The sequence below is a fragment of the Leptidea sinapis genome, chromosome 31 (assembly GCF_905404315.1).
Source record: "Leptidea sinapis chromosome 31, ilLepSina1.1, whole genome shotgun sequence".
In the NCBI taxonomy this organism is placed as follows: domain Eukaryota; kingdom Metazoa; phylum Arthropoda; class Insecta; order Lepidoptera; family Pieridae; genus Leptidea; species Leptidea sinapis.
This window is the reverse complement of record NC_066295.1, coordinates 9,627,756-9,643,574: the sequence shown is the minus strand read 5'-3', so window position 1 is coordinate 9,643,574 and position 15,819 is coordinate 9,627,756. Positions and strand designations below refer to the sequence as shown.

The 15,819-nt window shown below is 34.5% G+C and overlaps 2 protein-coding genes across 11 annotated transcripts in view; one reads left to right on the top strand and one right to left on the bottom strand.

Annotated features, from left to right (window-relative positions):
• LOC126974053 (spectrin beta chain) overlaps positions 1-15,819 on the top strand; it is a 223,927-nt gene that overhangs the window by 6,375 nt on the left and 201,733 nt on the right. The gene's annotated exons all lie outside the window — the stretch shown is intronic.
• Positions 12,527-15,700, bottom strand: LOC126974081 (zinc finger BED domain-containing protein 4-like). The gene is made up of 2 exons (XM_050821485.1): positions 14,903-15,700; positions 12,527-14,336 (listed from the first exon to the last, which is right to left on the bottom strand). The coding sequence occupies exons 1-2, from the start codon at positions 15,120-15,122 to the stop codon at positions 12,631-12,633; spliced, it is 1,926 nt and encodes a 641-aa protein (XP_050677442.1). The 5' UTR covers positions 15,123-15,700; the 3' UTR covers positions 12,527-12,630.

Sequence of the window (15,819 nt, the reverse complement as noted above, 5' to 3'; positions counted from 1 at the left end):
GCTGAATAAGTGCGCGTAGTCCCTAAGTCTCCGATATGTGCGCTCGCTTATGTAGGCCAACTTATGAGGAGTCCTACGCTTAAATGTATGTTCGATTCTTTATGAAAGATAATAAGGTATGTGTCCTGAGGAATCGAAAGAGCCTTGTCGAAATTCTAAAGCGTTGATTAAACCGACATATTTAATTAAACCTACGTTGCGGGCGAGGATCAAACCAAAAATTACAAATTGTTTAGATTTGAAAGAGCGTCATCTCAAGTCTCATTTCCTAATATGCAATTAAAGAATTTAAAAAAATTATGCGAAATCATGTAAAGTGAATCCTGTTGATGGAGCCACTACCTGAGAGTTGAACAAGACATACCAAGATTTACAAACGATACGGCTCTTGAGCGGTTGGCTCAGCGGAAGAGCGCTCGTAATCCCAGAAGTGAGGGATCAGAGGGACCAGAAGGGAGCTCTTGATTTTCATTAAGTAAATAAAAATAAATTATATGTATTTCACATATTTTTAAACAACTACCCTGATTACATCAGAACTCTGTTTGGAAAGCCAATGAAAGCTACATTCAGAGCTGTAGCTGTAGTTGTAATAATGTCGACTTTAATTCTTAATATAAATCCAATATCCTGATGTTTGTTTCAAGTGAACTACTAAATTAATGAACGGATTTTCATTAAAATTGAAAAAACCCATTGGGGATTTCTTCATGGAGTTCAGTTTAGTCCAACTTGATAGATGGGATAATTATTATTTCCAATATTTGTTTTGTATGGACAAATTTTCTATCAGAGAATAATTAATTAAAGCACGGTGTGACAGTTCTACTGTGAAACAATTTCATTATACCAACAAGGGGTCATTTTTACGAAATAATTCTTGGTATTATGATATATTATTGACAACATCATTAAAATCAGTATTTTATTTATTACTAGCTGACCCGACAGACGTTGTTCTGCACATAATAAATAAAATACTTTTTTTTATGATATGCCCCTTGTTGTTAATATAATGAAATTATTTCACAGCAGAACTGTCAAACCGTGTGTTAATAAATTTTCTCTAAAGAAATATGTCCATATAAAACAAACATTGGAAATAAAAATAATTATGAGTTCCAAATCGAAATAAAAACTAAGTTGGACCAAACTGCACTCCATGAAGTAATCCCCATAAAAATCCGTTCATTAGTTTAGGAGTCCATCGCGGACAAACAACGTGTCACGTAATTTATATATATTAAGATTAATATTTACAGAGCAACGTCTGTCGGGTCAGCTAGTATCTTATAAAGTTGGAGACGAGCTTAATATAATTTCAAAAGATTGTATTCCAGCAGTTTGTTTAGATCTATGATATAATTCGTCTTCCGGAAGCTAATGATCTTGGAACTGTCCTAGATCAGCTATTCTATTTCTGATCGCCACTCCAGGCGTGAATATTTCGCTGTAGGCAGATTGAGCATATAATTTACTTATTTCTTTTGTTTGAATTGATTTTTTATATAACCATACATACTGAGAGTTTTAGTTCGTAATAATATTATCTTACATATTCGTATAAATTATGTAAAAGCACAACTATAGGTATAATCTAATATAATTTTTTGATAGTATTATTTAAATAACATTAATTATTTTCATTACGAGATATAGCAAATTACAGGCCCATAAGCTTAATGTCTAATATTTATAAGGTATTTTCTAAAATAATACTATTGAGGATTACAAATATTCTTGAAGAGAATCAGCCCAAAGAACAAGCTGGATACCGTCGAAATTTTTCAACCATAGACCATATACACACCCTTAGACAAATATTACAAAAATATAAAGAATACAACAAAAGCTACTACCTAGGGTTTGTCGATTTCAATAAAGCATTCGACACACTAGAACACGGATATATCTGGGATCCACTAAAAATACAGGGTGTACAAACAAAATACATACGATTACTTCGTAATGTATATATACCAAGAGTACTGCGCAAGTCAAGTTAGAAACTATAGGCGAAGAATTCCCTATCATGAGAGGTGTACGCCAAGGAGACCCTATCTCACCCAAATTATTTTCTGCCGTTTTGGAAATAATATTTAGGAACCTAGACCGGACAAATGAGGGACTAAACATAAACGGTGAAAACTTGAGCCACCTACGCTTTGCAGACGACTTAATAATATTCTTGGAAAATTCAAGATAACTAGAAATGACGCTGCAACAACTAGCAGATGTAAATGACAAAGCTGGACTATCGATGAATTTAAATAAAACATAAATCATGACAAACTCATCATAAACAGAGACGATAAAAGTAAATAATGACCAAATAGAGTATGTACAGGAATATGTATACTTAGGACAGCTAATATGTACTGAAGGCTGCATCGAAAAAGAGATTGAAAGAAGAGTTACCAATACTTGGAAAAGATAATGGTCACTCAGTGAAGTGATGAAGAACAAAGATATGCCTATGAAAGAAAAGAGGAAGGTATATAATATGTGCATTCTACCATGTTTACTATACGAGTGTCGAACTTGGGCATTGTTCTCATCTAGCAAATAAAATTAAAGTTTGTCAAAACAGCATAGAAAGAAGTACAATAGGTGTCAAAAGAAAAGACCGAGAAAAATTAATAGACATCAAAAGTAAAACCAAGTTTAAGAATGCATACACAACATACAAACAGCTGAAGTGGAGGTGGACAGGGCATATGATGAGAGAAAAGCAAGAAAAATCGACAAAACTTACCACAGAATGGTACCCTTTAGACTGAAAGAGACATAGAGGAAGACAGGCTAAGAGATGGGAGGATGACGTTAAGGAAATAGCGGGTTCAACATGGACTCGCACTGCAAAAATTAGAAAAGACTGGAGAGCTTTAGAGGAGGCCTTTGTCGGAAGACAAGTTGTAACCGAACTACCGTTTGCCGATAATCAATAGATGTTAAAAATTGTTAGTATATTATTTAAACTCTAGTTAATAGTCAAAATGTGTTTTTTAGATAGTAGTCGTAAGTAAATTAATTTAAGGCACACGAAACTACTCTGTGTAAAACTTGTTAAGAACAATAAAGGCTTTTTAGTTATTATTTATTTAATTATTTTCATTTCGGTATTGAGAGGTGCAGTGTTCAAATAATAAGGCAGAAAATGTTTCGTCATATGGGTGATATGTGCAGAACCTGCTCAGAGTCGCTTGACCAAAACGGGAGAGTTGAAAACCTCATTTTGATGCGAACCGAGCCACTATGGTCTGAGCATTGATTTATTCTGCAGGTTGGGTAAACGTGTTGTGTGCTCTGACTTGTTTGAAAATTTAAACATATGTTTCACAACCACTTTTCACTCGTTTTATAACGTGTTATAAAGGATATAGGTTATGTAAAAGTTAATTGTTCATTTCCAAAATATATTCCTGTTTTATAATTAAAGAAAAGGGACAGACATCTCAAGTCAATTTCCTGATATGCAAATATTTTGGTTGAGCAGGTTATCAACTGTAAAGTAGATCCTGTAGGTGAAGCCACAACCTGAGAGTTGAACAAAGACATAGATCTATGAACGTTACGTCACTAGAACGGTTGGCTCAGTGGAAGAGCGCTCGTACGGAACACCGAGTCGCGGGTGCGAGTCCCGCATCGTTCATAAATTTTGTATTTTAATTTAATTTGTGTTACTTAATTCAGAGTATTGTGTTACTTAGTTCCTACCGCTATAAGATATTATTTATAAATAACCTTTAAAAGGTTTATCTTTTGCTTGCTGTAGTTAAAATTATTGAATTATTTAACTAAGAAACTGTTTCAGTACCAACATATATTTTACCATTGGGAGGCTCCTTTGCACAGGATGTCGGCTGGATTATGGGTACCACAACGGCGCCTATTTCTGCCGTGAAGCAGTAATGTGTAAACATTGTGTTTAGCTCTGAAGGGCTCCGTAGCTAGTAAAATTTCTGGGCAAACGAGACTTAATACCTTATGTCTCAAGTTGTCGAGCGCAATTATAGAGCCGCTCAAAATTCGTGGGTATTTCAAAAATCCTGAGCGGCACTGCATTGAAATGGGCAGGGCGTATCAATTACCATCAGCTTCAGAACTTCCTGCTCGTCTCGTTCTTTATTTTCATAAAAAAAATAAATTGTAATATGTTGTGTTTTCAACAAATAGTCTGTATGCGACCAACTGGATATGTAGCGACCTACAGTGCGGCTCTTGCTCGGCAATGGCCGCCGTTTTATAAAAATAAAAGTATTTTTTCGCCCTCAACGGACGGTAAATGATAACTCCTTATCATTTTAACAATTATAACAAAAATTGAAACCCAAACGTAGATTTGGGTGGCAAAAATAAGCCAAGACCCCGTGTTTCTGGTCCAGTCCACGCTAAGATAAATATTTTTGTTACTAATAGAAGACAGATGTCAAGGTAAAAGTCAAAGTCAAATAAACTTTATTCAATTAGGCTTAAACTAAGCGCTTTTGAATGGTCACTACAAATATTTCTTTTAAATTATTAAGTCTACCATATGCTCGGAAAAAGTTGAGCTCGTGAGAAGAACACACAAGGATCTCAATGTGATGCGAATACAATTTAAAATAAGAAATACCTCCTCGTTACAAAAAAAAAACTAGAGACGTCTCTATTTACGTAATAAGCCTTAGATCATGTAACCTTGAATATAACAAAATCTCGTTTTGAGTGAGAACGCCTACGTCAACATTTTGTTAACAAATGATCAGTGTGATTCATCCGTTATCGTCATATTCGGCAAGTTATCACCGCTGCTTTACTTGACCCACCAATTGACCCTACATGTTACATGTAATAGAATATCACAATTATAATCGACAAACAATATTTAATAATTATAGTAATATCAATTTTTAAAGAAGACGTAGGGTTGGTAGGACACAAGATGGACAAACGATCTGGTCAAGATCGCCGGAATACGTTGGATGAGGGCAGCGCAGGACCGATCTTCGTGGAGATCTTTGGGGGACACCTTTGTCCAGCAGTGGACGTCTTCCGGCTGATGATGATGATAATATTTTTAATTCGTATTTATATAAAAAAATACCGATTGACATAACTAGTTGGGCTTAAGTGCTTAATTACTTTAATGGCTCAATAATCATTAATCACGATTTATTTAAACAGGGCTAACGGTTTAACCTACTTAAAAAATGGACACATCGTTAATAATCTGTTTTTTTACTGTTCCACGATCATAATATTTTCCTATTTAAATTCTTTCGTTTGGAGTATAAAAGATATTGCTTAGGAGGTCATTGCATCTCACCTGATGAAGTAATCACTGCCGCCAATCATTGGACATAACCGAGGAATTATTAGATATCCAGGGAAGGAAGTTTGGGAGGTAAGGGAAGAAGAAAGTGTGTATATATACTTATATGTACGCTGCAGCTGCGCGCCGGTAAGAAGTTATTCTTCTTTGACGTAACAAAACAAAAATCCTTAAAAAAATTACCTTTTCCTCGTGCTATTTTCCGTTTGTAGAATGAAGAATATTGTAATAAAGAAGGTATTAATACAACCAATGAAAATATTATGATACCGCATAATTTAGATAACTAACGTGTAATTAAATATCATTATTTTTGATCTTGTGTATAATGAAATTTAATTTTAATACCGTCCACTGGTTGTGGTGCAGTAGACCTCATGTAATTCATGTATTAGTTGCAAGAGACATAAGCCTCTCTACCAAGTAGCTGAAGTATGATACCAATGGTCTAGTTGACCAGCTAACGTCAGGGTGTCGAATTTGCGTGTCTCGTGGAAACCTCGTACATTCAGTTTGTGTTTGATGCTATTGTGATGCGTTGTCTACGCAATGCAAAGCGATCAAGCGGTTTTTAGAGTACCTACTAGATTTCCGAAAATTCCGCAGCGCTTTCAAAAGGCGACGGAAAAGATCATTTCATCTCTTACATAACAGAAGATTTCGGTACTGGTGAAGAAAGTTATTAAGTTGCCGTGTCAAATAGTACGTAGACATGCGCGGCGATTGTAGATGTTCGATATAAAACGTAGTAGAAAGTATACACGAGTAACTTAATTTCAAATAGTGACTCCGACACGATATTCAGATGTTCGACTACCGCGGCCCTAAGTTGGTTCAGTGATCGTTAATTGCGCTAACAATGAGGCCCACGAGTAGAGAAAGCTCGGAGCATTCTTGATATTGGTACTGCCACTATTGTTATTTGCGTTCTACACTTCGCTTTTTTAGGCTTACACTGAAAAAAGCAGTTAATTTCTTATGTCATCGGTTCAAATTCTGGTTTTTGAAGAGAATACTTCTTTTTAGCTGTCACGAACGGCTATGACACGCTCGTTTTGATAGCGGTATCATTTCGACTATATTATTCAAAATAAGTAAGTGCAACGCAATATTTGAAGTAAAAGTTTAATTTATTAGAGTTACAGAAATTAAATTAAAAAAAAAAAAACAAAATTTATGAACGATGCGGGCTCGAAACCGCTATGTCTCGCGAGTACACTCTCGCGCGGAACGCGAGATTCAATTGAGAGAGAGAGAGAGTTAATTTGTGTAATTAATCCCAGAAGTGAGGGTTATCACTCTAAAAAATAACGAATTGTTTATTAAAGTTGCCGGTGCTGTACTATAATTTCAATATATGGATTTTTTTTAACTTACTTTGAACTTTCGGTTTTTTTTCTTGCACCTAGTAATGCCAATGCTGCGCTAATCTATTTTATAATGGACGCCTTTAAACTGCCAGATCCTACTAGCAATAGGGTAATTTCGGCTTATTAGAACTCATGACGTGATGAAAATTTATATAAAAATGTTATGTAAACGATCCCTTGCTATGCGGTTCACCACAGTAAGCTACTATACAAGATATTCATCTTCATTATATAATATGTAGGTATGTGAAGGTAGGTATCGGACCTCAAGACGTAGCAAAATATATTTAGCCTCATGGGCCTTTTCATATTTGCCCAGAGCAATTGCTGAAGACTTACTGTCTTATTAATAAACTAGTAGTTGCCCGTTGCATTCGCAACTAAAGGTTTTATCTCGATAAAATGTTTAAGTAGGGATAACAGCGAGAGTTGTCATACTGAAACATGCAGGCAAGCCTGTCAGCCGTTAAGGCGACACTAAATGCCGGCGACCATGAGCGATATGAGTTCACGGCTCCTATGTAACAAAGCCAATATTTTCAAAATTCTTGCGTCGAAAATTTAACATTTTAACAGGCGCAAACAGTTTAATTGCTTACAATCCTGATTATTTATTACTAATCTTAATAAATGTACCAACACAAAAAAGTAAAAGCTATAAGAACAACTTTTATGATAGTAGTATACTAAACAAATGCATCATGCCGAGAAAAAACTTGTTCAACTGCAAAGAAAACTGGTAGTTCATATTAGTTCTGGAGTGCTAACTTTAACCAACAATAAGCATAAGCAACCTACAAGTAAGACTTAAGGGTATGTGTAACAGGATAAAGTAGTGTTTATAGCTCCAAATGCTATATTTTCACCACGAAACTTGTCTAAAAACACCTTGTGTGCGTGTTTTCTGCTTACTCTTCGCCTTAAGTTGGCATAGGGACATCCCATTCTGCACGGACGTACGCCAAGAAAGGGAAGATATTAGTAGGACTTGTGTAAAGTATCACCAAGTTTAAAATTAAATCTCCCTATCATGTAATTATGTAGTGACTCAGGTAAGATATAGACGTTTTAAACTTGGAGTAACTTAACACTGCGTTTTTTCAATAAGATACAGCACGATTTAGGGCTTGGTTTAGCAGTTAGCTGGTAAATCAAATCATGAATCAAAGGGCGTGTGTGCGTTTTATAGGTCGGAAGGCGGTATTGAAAAGCCCAAAATATAAACATGATACAGTTTTAAATAATGCTTTTGAAACATAACTGTATGGTACCTACATAGTTATTTATTATATTGTTTCTATTAAGTGAACTAGTAGGTAGTAGGGAACCCGGTTTTTATGTGACTTGTTTCACGTGGATATTAATACCGCTTGAATATGGATATAAATGCGATTTAAGAATATTTTTTGCTTAATCTTATTTAGTAATGATATCTTCCTATATTTTATTTTCATATATGTTTATATTTCTAGTACGGTACTTACAAAATAGTATGAGAGGTAAATATTAATTAATATAACATTAGTGGTTCAGCTATGCAAATGAGTTCGCAGCGCAATCTCCCAGTTTTGGGCGAATATGTAGTATAATAGCACATTTATTTAATGAGAATAAGGGACGAGACGAGCAGGACGTTCAGCTGATGGTAATTGATACGCCCTGCCCAGAAATTCTGAGCGGCATTACAATTGCGCTCGTCACCTTGAGACTTAAGATGTTAAGTCTCATTTGCCCAGTAATTACACTAGCTACGGCGCCCTTCAGACGGAAACACAGTAATGTTTACAAATTATTGCTTCAGGCGGCAGAAATAGGCGCCATTGTGGTCTATGATCTAGCCGGCGTACCTGTTAACCTCCTACTGGTGAATATACTGTGTGGATTTGTTTTTAAATTCCATGTAAAGAATTGACACCAAATAGAATGTGTGGAAAATGCTAGTGGAATTGCACGCAACAGTGGACAAATAGACTTGCAGATCTTGTGACCTACATGCAGCTATTGTTAATAGTATTGAGACGCAATGATGCATCAATGATGATTGGCGACCTTCTGTCTTGCAGCGCTGAAACAAAAGGTCGTTACCTAACCTATTGCTTATTATTGACTATTTATTATTATTGAACGCTTCTACAATATGATCCCAAAAAATGTACAAAACAAATGTGTTACGAAGTTTAAAAGAATTGTTAAAAAACGTTCGTGTGGGAAAGGTTATTATAGCATAAACGATTTTCTTAATGACACCACGGACTGGGATTAAAGCGAACACCCTCAGGCTCTTTAATTATAAATGTTTATTGTACGATATTACATTGTAATCCATATTTTATATAAAAAAAAAGCCCGCTGAGTTTCTTGCGCCCATTCTTCTCAGGTCTGAGGCAGTCTCTTTTGAATGGGTGGTAGATTTTGACGTTCAATAAGTGATTATAAATCCTATTTTGAATAAAAATATTTGAATTTGAACTACTGACGAGGTGTTTAACAGATGTCTCAATTATAATGATACTAGTGGACCCGACGGATTATATGGACGGAATTGAGAATCTAAACCAATCTCAAATTCACTGGATCACACAAAAAATAATCAAAATCGGTCCAGCCGTTTAGGAGGTAGTTCAATTGTGATTCTAAACCATTCTCGAATGCACCTGAAGACACAAAGAAAGTTTCATTAAAATCGTTCAAGCCGTTTAGGAGGAGTTCAGTTACAACAGACGCACAAAAGAAATATATTAAGATTACGACACCGGGCTTTAGTCGTACGTGAAATAATATATCTGTTATAAAGGGCATACATTCAATTATGAATGAAGCGAAGTGGCTTTTGGCTCTACTTAGTCTGGACATAAATACTGTTACAATTAAAAATAAACAAAATATTATATTTGAATTTGGAATCTGTCATTTTTATATTATGATTGTTCATTGAGATTGCTCATTTTGGCGTCAATTCATTGTACAATATTTTACGACATTAAAATGGAGTGGGGTGATTAAGAGAACCGAATTGTGACAAAAATATCTGGCCGTCTACGTAGTGTTCCTACGAAAAAGGTGGTCAAAACAGTAAGAGAAAAAGTTCGAAAGCAATAGATTTTATCACGGGAGATGAAGATAACACCTAGAACCATGTCGCGTATTTTAAAAGATGACTTAGGACTTGCAGCCCATAAGAGACCTACTGGTCATTTCTTAACTGATAATTTAAAAAAGAATAGGCTGGTAAAATCGAAATAACTACTGAAACGGTACGCAACGGGAGGTCACAGAAATGAGAAAATTTTACATTTCTTGAGCAACTAAGCTCTAAGGAAGCTTCCCAATTAGTCGACAGAGTGCAACGTGGGCACTATTCGTAAAACTATGACACAAATATAACACTACATACAAGTAATAAATGTTATTTGCAATAGTTTTTTTCTTCTTTGTTTCAGTATTTATGGCAAGACTAGGTAGATGTTTTATTGTACTTAAATAAAATCCCATTTATTTTCTCGTGTCCAATGCGCTCAACAAACAGCGTACGTATATACTGTACTCGTCATTTGAGAGATCTTCTCCGCTACAAGTATTAAGTTTAATATTCTGATGAGTCGTCCCTTGTTCCTGCTCTGTCAGGGTCAATGAACTCCGATCCAGTTCTTCTTGCAGTTGGGTGTTGCCTCACGTAACTGCCGCGGTCGACAACTGCACAGAGCGGTATGATATCCTATAGAAACTTATACAAGAAGCATTTTCCCACAAGCACGAATAATAATGCTTATTTTCTTATGTAAGTCAATCAGTGTAATCCCACGTAGTGTCGGATTGAGATACAAATGTTACTTCATGACGTGTCTAGCTTTGGCTATGAATTATACATCCTCTTTATTTCTTTTAAAACTGAATTAAATCTTTGTTTTACGTTATACCTTCAATATATCTTTGATAACGATAGGCCGCTTTTTTCCTGGTACCTTCACATTTGATACTTGGTACTTTTCATAGTCTTATTATATATATAAATCCAGTGTCCTGATGTTTGTTTCCAGTGAACTCCTAAATTAATAAACGGATTGTAATGGGGATTACTTCATGGAGTGCAAGTGTGCTGGTTAGAGTTGAGAGATAGGATAGTTTTTTTCGGTTTGGGACCCATAATTATTTTTATTTTCAATATAGGTCTTGTATGGACATATTTTCTATTCTCGAGTTCCGAGTTATTTATTGACGCATGGTTTGACAGTTCCACTGTAAAACAATTTCTCTATAACAACAGCGAGCATATTTTACGAAACAATTCTTGATATTATGAAATATTATTGACAAATTCTTAAAAAAACATTTATTTTACTTATTATGTAAAGAACAACGTCTGTTGGGTCAGCTTGTGAATTATATTTCCTCTTTATTTGCCCTAAAACAGAATTAAATCTTCATTTTATATTATACCTTCAATATATCTTTGATAACGATAGGCTGCTTTTTTTTTACATTTGATATTTGGTACTTTTTTTTCATAATTATCTATTTAATATTTTTAATCGCTTTTTAAAATGTATTTTCTACTTTCTGCATTTTACTGGTCGATAACATTTGTGTTTTTTTCTTAATATTGTAACTGTAGTTGCAATTTTAATTTGATTTTCGTTCCCTAGTAAGTATTTGGATCGTGTGCTTTCTCTTCCATTTACTAATTATTGTTTCCTCATGAATAGTTTATAATATATATTACCTGATGCCCGCGACTTCGTACATAAAGGGTTTGTAAAAATAATAAGCAAGTTTGGAATTGAAGATTATCTCATATCCTATTCCAATTGCGGTTCCCGTGTTCGCTCCCGTTCTCAACATTTTATATGAATCTTATTTCGAGGAAGACTGCTAGAGCAAACTAAACCTTTTCACAAATTTCGCGAGAACCTTGGATTTTTCCGGGATAAAATGTAGCCAATGTCCTTTCCCAAGCTCTAGTCTATCTCTGTACCAAATTTTATGAAAATCTGGTCAGTATCTCCGGCGTAAACGCGTAACAAACAAACTTACATTGACATTTATAATATTAGTATGGATGTCATTAATATAGTTTCTACATTTATAATAATTATTGCGGCTCTGTATTTCTCACGGGCTTGTCATAAAAATATCGAACGGTACATAATTGCTACGAACGTTGCCTAGACTATCCGGTCTAGTACAGACTAGTGTGACTAATTCTCGCTTATCTACTTCGTTAATAGCAGTAATTGCATACCTCAAATGTTCTTCTAAATCGTTTGTATTATCTTGTTCTTAGCTATCGCTTGTTGTCGGTATTTCAAGACAAATTTACGTTAGCATAATATCATATTTTAGTTATGGATGGTTTGATAAATGGCTGTTTTTATGTATTGTATATTATTAAATATGCGCATACAATAATTATTGTATGACTTTTAATTCGAATTATATATATTATATAAACTATCCTCAGGCTATATGTAATAAACCTTATCACTTTGTAATAGTTATTTATGCAACTGTTGTGTAATAAGGGGTATTAAAACACGAATGTGGATTTATCTCACGAGGCGAAGCCGAATGTGATAATAGTATCACATGAGTGTTTTAATACCTAATTATCAACAGTTGCATATAAGACTATCTACACCCAAAATATAAATCCTCTAAAAGATTCTGAAACAGTTAGCTTACTGCTAACCAGGGATGTTGCAGATGCCGATATTTTCACATCCGCGGATACGGATGCGGATGCGGAGTTTAGCAGGCTCACATCCGCGGATGCAGATGCGGATGCGGATGTATAAGATATTATGTAAATAAAGTCTATCCATGAAGAATTAAAACAATGACAACGTAATTATTAACATTTTTATTGTAATCAAACATAATTAAGTACTTATTTTTATGTTAAAAATATAAGTCATGTATAATGTAACTGAACACCTTCTGTTTTTTATATCAGTAGTTGAATTTAAAAATAGGAGCATTATACTTGATGAAGAGTAGTATTGCCGCCTTTTCTGGTTCTAGTCTGTTACGCAGAGGTTCGTAAATTAATCCCGCGCTACTAAATAGTTGTTCGCTAGGAACACTGCCCGGTGGAGCAGATAAAAATCTTCGTACTATCGGCGATAATACCTTGAATTCCCCTCGATGTACACTCCACCAGTTTAAAGGATTTTCACTCACATTTATTCTTTTTTTAGTACGGTAAGCAAGTAACTCTTTTTTTAATACAGCTTCAACGCTACTATTTTCTGGCTCATCTTGACTTTCGTCTTCACTCGACGAATCTAACATCATAGCCAGGTCGTTTTTTAAGCATGGCTTTTTGTTGAAACCTGAAGTCCCTGGTCCTAGTTGTTCTGTTTCATTTTCCATGCAATCAGTTATTTTAGCCCTTTTGGCATTGGTATTAACTGATTCAAAATTGTCATTCTCAATATTTATCATTTTTAAAATGTCATCTTTAATCTTTTCTTCAGTCACCGGTGTGAAAAATTTGTGCTTATAGCGAGGATCTAAGTAGGTAGCGATGGTATATAAATTGTTTTCTCCCAAGCTAGAAAACTTTGTAGAAAGTTCGTTTTTCAAAGTCGTTACAGCCTGACGAATCGGATCAAACTCTTGCGATCTTGTTAAATATAAATAGTCATCAACTTTTTTTTCAAGCATTTGTATTATCGGTATCACAGATGAAATAAGAGCAGAAGAGCTGCTCAGTTCCCGTGTTGCTTCCTCAAAAGGTCCCAGTAATTGAATGAAACTTTCAATCATTTTCCATTCTTCTGGTAGAATAGGGTCAATTTCATTATCATTCATGTAAAGGCTCAGAGCATCCTTTATCTTTGAAAAACGCTCGAACATGTAGAATGTACTGTTCCATCGTGTTACACAATCTTGAAACACTTTCAGGTGCGGTTGATTCAGTCTGTCCTGAATTGATTGCAGTTGTTTCTGGGCAATGGTAGAGTGATTGAAATGGGTCGTAATTCTCTTACATTTTTGTTTTAGTATTTTTATGTTTTCTTGAGAACCTAAACAACTACGGATAGCCAGTTGTATCTTGTGAACAGTACAGTCTATATCATTTAATGCTGCTAATCGCGCGGCTCGTTTCATATTAGACCCTTCATCTCTGATTAGGCAATGCAGTTGTTGTTTTTTAATGTTCCATTCAGAAAGCATGTTACTGAATTTTTCAGCAACTATGTCACCAGTGTGACGGCCGTCAAATGTCTCACATTTCAATATTATCGATGATCTATCAAAGTTTTCTGCAATTCCATGGCAAGTCAGGCTAAGCAAAGAAGCGTTTGAGCTAGGATCCGACCAAATGTCAGACGTAAACGACATGTTATCAAAATTTTCGATTAATCCTTTAACTTTTTGAGCCACTTTGCTATATAATTCCTTGCATACAAAATCTGTAAAAAAATTGCGTCCCCTAAAGTTATATCTTGGTGCTAATTCTTGCATCAGTCTACGAAAACCTAGCCCTTCAACAAAATTAAACGGCAAATTTTGAAGTGCAATCATTTCTCCAATGAGTTTATCAATTTTTTTAGAATTCAAGTTATTGACGTCCCACTTCTTTTCTTTTAGAACCATTTCCTCTAATGAAAGTTGTTTCTTTGATTCTTGCAGAGGAGTGGTAACTTTATCTGAAAAATACACAAATAAATAAAAATTTTCGTTGTAAAAAACTATTTACTTAAAAGTAATTAAAAAGTGAGGACATTTTAAAACACCAGAAAACCTTTCTATCAAATGTCCAACTTATATTGCAAAAAATAAAAATAAAAGGAGTTTATTCCTTATAAATATTTATAAGAAGGAAGGATCCCTAATGTTTTCTGGCATTAACATTAAATATAGCGTGAAGCTAAACTACACTAAAAAGAAAAGGTACACTTTTTGATAGTGATAAAATTTTTGCAATCAGCCGAATAGTTTTTGAGTTAAGTAATTCACTATTCATATTTTAATATCATATTAAAAATATACATTTATGTACAGGTTGTTTTATTTTGAAACAATAAAAAAGTAGATAAATGAATTACATATATTAGTCTTTTTACAACTGACGTTTTATATGACAGCAAATAACTATAATATTGAGTGGAAACTTAGCCAATAAACCACAACTAAAACTATTCTTTTATTAAACTAACCAAACAATGCCTCAAGTAAATATTAATTAATTAAAACTATTAATTATGAAACTTACTTGCGTCAGATTTCATCTGTTGTAATTTTTTTTCTTTACTAATGTTCTCAAATGTAGAAAATTCTTCTGAGTGCATCGACTTAAGATGGTTTTTTAAAGACGACGTGGTGCGGCCCTTGCGAGAGTAGCTTTTTTTGCATATTTTACAATCAGCTTTATCCTGGTCTTCTTTATTTGGTTCAAAATAATCCCATACATTACTTTTGGTCGGTGGTGACATTGTTGACTAAATAGTTAGATAGATAAACTATCAATAACGGGAATCACACTGGAAAAATAACGAATTTCGTCATAAAACGATATTTTTTCCTACAATAAAACGTATTACCGGCGTAATATAATAGAAGTTACCCTGTGATCTTATGGATATTAGTCTTAAATAATATAAAGTTTTCTTGTAAACTCTTCTTATTTACACACTGTATCACAATAACATTAAAAATACCTATTTATCTTTATGATACGATAAGTAGTTCACTTTCACTTCACAACGCAAACAAACACGTATTTATTCACTTCCACTTGCAAGGAAAGGAACAAACAAATGATGCACTAGCGAAAACAAACAAACGTGTCGAATCTTGTCACTAATTTCTTCGCTCCCATTGGTTATTGTCACGTGCGACCGGCACGCGTCAATCACCGGCCCCGCCCAATTTCTTTCTTGTCGCTACTTGTATAATATTCGCATCCGCATGAACATTCGCATTGATTAATGCGGATGCGGAAGCAGATGCAGATGTCCAAAACAATGCGGATGTTCCGCATTTGCGGATGCAGATGCGAATGTTCGCAACATCCCTGCTGCTAACATTAAAACAGACAGTCCTAGTAGTAACCTAATATCATCCATTACTGATTATATATACAAATAAACTAAGTTTTAATGAAAGAATTATTTATTTTAGTAGTAATTT